The sequence below is a fragment of the Colletotrichum godetiae genome (genome assembly GCF_030913485.1).
Source record: "Colletotrichum godetiae strain CBS 193.32 chromosome Unknown BDP55scaffold_67, whole genome shotgun sequence".
Lineage (NCBI taxonomy): Eukaryota > Fungi > Ascomycota > Sordariomycetes > Glomerellales > Glomerellaceae > Colletotrichum > Colletotrichum godetiae.
Window position 1 is genome coordinate 234534 of NW_026851315.1, and position 6000 is coordinate 240533.

Here is a 6000-nt window from a genome sequence, read left to right on the forward strand (position 1 = left end):
TTTCCAACGTCAACCAAAGAGCACTGGACACACGTGTCAACCATGTTCCGGAAAGATACTGTACATAGAGAACGAGCTTGGCTTGATGAACCACATCTACTAAACCCAATCGCAAGTCTCCTCCTCTCGGTGTCTCTTTCCGGGTATTCTTACCCAGCGTCCCGGAAGACTTGACCTTGAGAAGGGTACACTTACACCCACAACGTACAAGCCCCTCGTCTTTTGGCCTTCGATGCGTGAGGATATCAATACATCTGATTCGAGCAAGCTCGGGCCAGAAAAGAGGGCTTGCTTTCAAGATCAAACGTAGATACGAACAAACAGTTCAGCCATACCGTCTATGGAGCATCACTATGACCCCCCGGCTCACCGACTCGCCAGCTTCAAGGTTCAAGGATTTCAATGCCCCGGCGAGCCGGCCTCCTGGGTACCACTACCTACCACAGCGGATGTGGGTTCCGGGTGAGATAGAAACGACCACATGGCGGATCCCCGACCTCTCCTTGGATAGGAAAACAAAAAGTCAAGAGAGGAGACCATGAAGGGCCAATGCAGCCCTGTGCGGCCGCGCCCGGACCTATCCGAACGACGAGAGGATCGGGGGTAAGGGGGCGTATGTGAACAGACAGCTCTTCCGTTACCGGATCCATGTGGCCCGCTTCATTGGGACATGAAGCTCCATGAGAATCACATACCATCAGCAAAAACCATGCATTCGAGTCTTCGACACATGCTGTCATGAACCTTTCCGCGGTTTTCCTCGGTGTACGGAGGAGTGTAAGACATGAGCCATGCCCCTGAATTGGGTTTCAGAGCGATCGGCAGGAACATTTCAGGGTCCCTAGGGCCGGTGGCGACCATGAAGCAGGCTGCGCCTCCCTGACAGTCCGGGGAAGGGGAGACGTAGTTTCCGGCAGAGCCTCAGGGGGGGCAATAAAAGCAAGGAAGAAGGGGCAAAGCTACAATGTGATGAAGTATCTTGACAAGCGATGCTCACAAGCTATGCTTCCCTCACGTGGGTGGGTTGATAGGAGTAAAAGGCTGAAGTAACCTCGAGGCTTGACTTCAAGCGGGCCAACCCTGGTCAGGAATATGCGACTGAAATCTAATCTGTAAATGCCCAGTACTTGGTAGCAAGGGAATTTCAGAGTCTAGGTTGTGTATGTACAAATGAAGAGAAGGATTCAACTTTGTCTTGGGGAAAGTCAAGCCGAATCGTCGGCATAATGCCTCAGACAGAGTACTCACACTCTGTGCCGAGCGCACCATCAAGACGCCAGGAGCACGCAATATTGTACGATTGTGGGAAACACAACCTGGTTGCCGCGAGGTCAGACAGACAGATTCGTCTGAACAGAGTACTCCATACCATCTCTGGCGCGGCTATCGTGCAGCGCACTCTGTGCCCGGTCGATCATACCGGAGGGCCGCGCGGGTCTCCCAAGCCTTTCCCACTAGATTTGCCATGTAAGTGCGCTCACAGCATGGCCAGGTCTTGCTCAGAGCCAAGTCGGGAGAGTTTAATGCAAAGACTAGACTTGAATAACTTTGGGCAGCCGTTGATGGATGGAAGCGAAAGAAAGGGAAGGGGTGGGCGATATGTTGGGTGTCTTGGGTTGATGTCTTGGTTGGGCCGTTGCGAGGCGGTCTGACGAGCACGTTGTTGGATGATTGGCGACGAAGGGTCCATCGGAGTTCTGGTAGATAAGTTGCGGATTGGGCTTGGCGCAAGCTTGTTCCTCCAGACTTCCGGGGACGGGGAATGGAACCCCTCGAGCAGGATTAGAAAAACATTGGCATCTGCAAAGGGCATTTTGAGACGTGTCAGAAAAGCGAGTTGCGTTTGGCTTAGACCGCAGATAAACGCTCCGTCCCGTCTCGACTGCCTTTGGCGGGGAAACGAATCCGCAGACCGACGAAACAAGGAGGGATGGTGTTGAAATCGAGACGAGTGGCCGGGGCCGGGCCTGTGAACCTTGTAGATACACAGGGTCGACGCTACTCTGAGAGATTGCCAATGGTCTAGTGAACCGATTGCGGCCTCATTTCCAACGTGGTTTGTGCCTGGTGATCGGTTGGTGGTGTACTTGATTGACTGATGCGATGACGCTGTGGAACATTTGCGATAGTCGTGCTGCGAAAGCGGATCCAACCGACCGCTATCACAATGACACCTGGATGGCTAACGATATAGGGACGTGCCGGTGAGTTGGTCGTCCGTCTAATCTGGGAAATGGGCGGCGTGTTCTTTTCGATGTCAGCAGGATATGCTCTTCAAGACGTGCCGCAGTGTAACCGCACCCACTGGAAGAAGGCTTCCATTCATTTGCTCTTCGCGGATGACGGATGGAACCATGTTCAGGCCCGGTCAGCAACCCGGACACTGGACAAAACAAGCGAGGAGAAGACAGCAAGCAGCCCTGGGACGCTAGCCAGTGGTGGAAGGGTTGGCCCGCACCGGCGATGTATGGCATCCTGGGGAAACATCAGGGGGTCCGGCAAAAAGGATTATCAAGGGTGGTGATAGACGCTAGGTAGTTCTGGTTCGGCTCTGCTTTCTGCTTGGATGGAACTGATAGTCCGCGTACGCGAAAGGCCGAGTATTCCGCCAACTGAGCGGCATGCCAATGCTCTTCATTGTGCCGCCATCCTTTTGCGCGACCAAGCACTCGTCTGATACATCAAATTCCGGTAGGCGAGACACTGAGAACTGTGGCTCTTGAGATGAGCCTGTAGAATCGAGGGAAACGACAACGTGCTCTCAGGAAGTTTCGGGATCAGCGGCCGGGCAAATTTGTCGTGTCGGTGAAAGGGAGGAGGTAAGGTAGAATTCGAGAAAAAAATCCAGCTGTGCCGGCATGGCGCGGTGTACATTGCGGTCTGAGATATTGCTAAGCCGGGGAACGGACCCGAGATACTGTCGTGTCCAGATAGGTGTAGTACGCAGTGACACTGCTTACATCATGGCGGCAGCCCAGTCGTTTTGCGGTGACGATCTGGGGTCTTCAATAACGTTAGGTAATGGTGGCTCTCGTGACCAAGAGCTAGGGCAAAGGCTCTACAAAACGTTGAACGAGGCTGCTGTTAAGAAGCTGCAGGGTAGGCGACAAGCAAGATGCAGGCAGATGGAGGTCAGCCGGTTGATGATCCCAATGGCTGAAGGGACGAAGGTTCGACTCGTCCTTCTTTGTGGTCCGTGGGAGTAGGGATGGCTGTTGCTGGCTGATGCCAGGGCTTCTCCAACCGTTTGAGCCCAAGACCCAAGCCTCTGTGGACTCTATGCGGTCAAGTAGGGTGCGGTGTTGGTGAGTCTTGACCTTTGGGAGTCAGGGTTGAGCCAAGGTCGAGGTGAAAAGCTAGGAACGATTTTGGGCTAGCGATGCCCTGGCATTGGTGAGGATTGTAGGATTGTCCAAGACGAGCGACTGGGAGGATGACTCCGGGAGCCAAGTTAGCAGTGCCGTGGACGGCGTCACACCGTACAAGCGGGGTTTGGACGAAGAGCTGCTGGGTTGATACCGGAAGCGACTAGGGTAGCGCAGGGGCGCCCGCAGCCATGGGAACGAGAGCGACGGGGGATGGTCATGTTTCGATTGAGTTGCGCAAAGCCAGCTGACTGCCTTGGGTAGAAGCAACGGTGTTATTCTGGTTTGCGATGCGATGCGCTGCGGTGTGAAGTAGAGAAGATGAAGTGTAACATCGCCGGTGATTCGGGTACTTGTTTGCCTACTTGCTGGCTGTGTCATCAACATTGATAAGAGAATCACATCTTTGAGTAAGCTGTCCGTGAAGACGAGAGTTGATTCGACCGGATCATGGTCGACCAATACGTGTGGTTTCGTCATGTTTGGGAAGCGAGGATGAGTGAGGGTCGGTTCAAGACTGCGAGGTGGTGTTGATGTCAGAAATTGGGTTGGCATCCGCTGCCGCGCCGACGGGAGCAGATCCAGAGGTTGTCTCGATGCTTGTGCTGACTTTGTGTCCATATGTTATCAAGGCAAGCACACAAGTAGATACTATTGCCATATCAGATGTACTCCGTAGCTTCCATTAGCAACCTGGAAGCTTCCATGGAAAAAGGATATGGAAAGCGCCAGCTGTCCTGAATTGAGCGAGTGGTTCTTTCCCGTCGACGGTCGCGTCGTAAATGTTTCCTCCCCCAGCTGCCACTACTTTCCACACGTGGGAGTGACAGAAGTACTTTTCACGTGTGATTGCTGGGAAAGTGTACATGGATGTCAGTCTGAAGGGTTCCCGTCCAGTGCGTCCTTATCCTCGGTACTTGGTCTGCCGCCTGATCAGCCCCTCATTTGGATGTACCTTCCCAGGTTGTCTTGGCCTCCCTATCAGCGGCGCCAGGGCCCTGGACATCCCTGCTCGTTACGTCCACTCCTCCGCTCCGAGGCGCCGCGCCGTCTATCTGCTAGAACGGTGGCCCCGCTGCTATCAGCAGAAAAGGTGCGAACCCCAATCCCCAAACCCCAACATGCTCTCTCCCGCTTTCGATAAGGTAGGTAATGACGATGAGGGAAAGAGACTGACTTTAGTATGTTAGATAAGGTAGGGCATCTCCAAGTACTATCGTTCACGATTTGGCTAGGAGGCTACCTACCTTTGAGCTTCCTTGAACGTGGTGGCCGGGCATGGTGTGTTTGCCCCTCGCGCGCACACTCATTCTCATCCCCTCCCTCATCAACCCCAACTCGACGAGATGCCTCAACTTGACTGACTATGCAGTTGACTTTGCAGGACCTACTGGTGCCAGATACTCGTCTATCTGCGGAGTAATCAGTGACGGATCTTTCTGCCCAGTCTCATGAGATCGAGACCCAAAACTCATGAGATTTGAGCATCCACATACCTTACGGTACTCAGCCCACAGGGCAGCAGCAAACTCCACTCGCAAGCCCACACTCAATCCTCCACCGCCCACAGACGCAGATTCGCGGGCATCGCAGCGCAGCGAGCCCACGCCGCACACTGCAGCGCATCGCATCGCATTGGCCCTTTCGCGCTCTAGGTATCTCCAGACTCCCACTAGCATTGTATCCTTGGGCCATTGGAGGACCTCTTTTGCTTCTTTCCGTTTCCACGCTGGGCACTGAGACCTTGTCTGTGGCTGCTTGGTGCTGTTGTTGCTTTTTCATCTTACACGCCTCGCTCTCTTCTCACACCACCTACTTTATCTTACCTTGCCGTACGGAGTACAGAGTGAGGTATCTTCTCAGCTCTCACTCGGTATCTCACTGGCTCAATCAATCCAAGGTATGCTCGTTGCCAATCACCACTCACTGAGACACTCACTCACCCGGACGGACTCTCTCACTTTCCTCGAACCGAGCCTAACCTACGGTAAGCACATTTGAACCAAAGTAAGGTCCCTTAGGTACCCAAGGTATCCGTACTCCGTACTCCGTACACAGTAACCTAAACTCAGGCACCTTGTAACTTGTACCCCCCGGCCTTCTCGCCCCGACCCTAGGCCCTGGCCGTTCCCCTCTGGCACGCCGCACCAGGTCACTCGCTCACTCGCCTCCTTGCCACTGCGGCCTGCCTGCGCCCACACCTTTTTCCCAGCCCGCCCACTTTACTCTTTCCTCTCGCCTACGCCGCATGTCGTGACGTTCCTTTCCCTCCCCCCATTCTTACGCCTTACCGAACCTCCCACACACACCACACACTTCCGTCACTCACTCACTCACTCACACGTCGGAGACGCAACCACGCCGCTCTCTATTATCCCTTCTGCCGCCCCAGAAACAACCGGCGACCAATCCTCCCATATCGTCCAGACTCTCGCCAGATGTTTCCCTCATGTCCAGCCCGCCTCGTAACGCCGAAAATGCCGCACCCGCGACCCTGGTGAGCCCCGCGCATTTGTCGTCGTCGTCGTCGTCCACTCCCAGTTCCGCCTCTGCCTCCGCCTCCGCCCCCATCATCTCCAGTCCAAAGTCCAGTCAAAGTCCCAGTCCGAGAGATCCAGCTGTCAAACCGACTGGT

General features: G+C 54.5%; 1 protein-coding gene across 1 annotated transcript; it reads right to left on the reverse strand.

The window, feature by feature from the left end:
* Window positions 1-3281: 3281 nt before the first annotated feature.
* On the reverse strand, window positions 3282-4049 carry BDP55DRAFT_372158 (uncharacterized protein). The gene has a single exon (XM_060567106.1). It carries the CDS (start codon window positions 3984-3986, stop codon window positions 3357-3359), a length of 630 nt encoding a protein of 209 aa, XP_060423717.1. The 5' UTR covers window positions 3987-4049; the 3' UTR covers window positions 3282-3356.
* Between the last annotated feature and the right edge of the window lie 1951 nt (window positions 4050-6000).

Coding starts and splice junctions, on each gene's coding strand:
- BDP55DRAFT_372158 (XM_060567106.1), bottom strand. CDS start 3,986: ATGGACACAAAGTCAGCACAAGCATCGAGACAACCTCTGGATCTGCTC.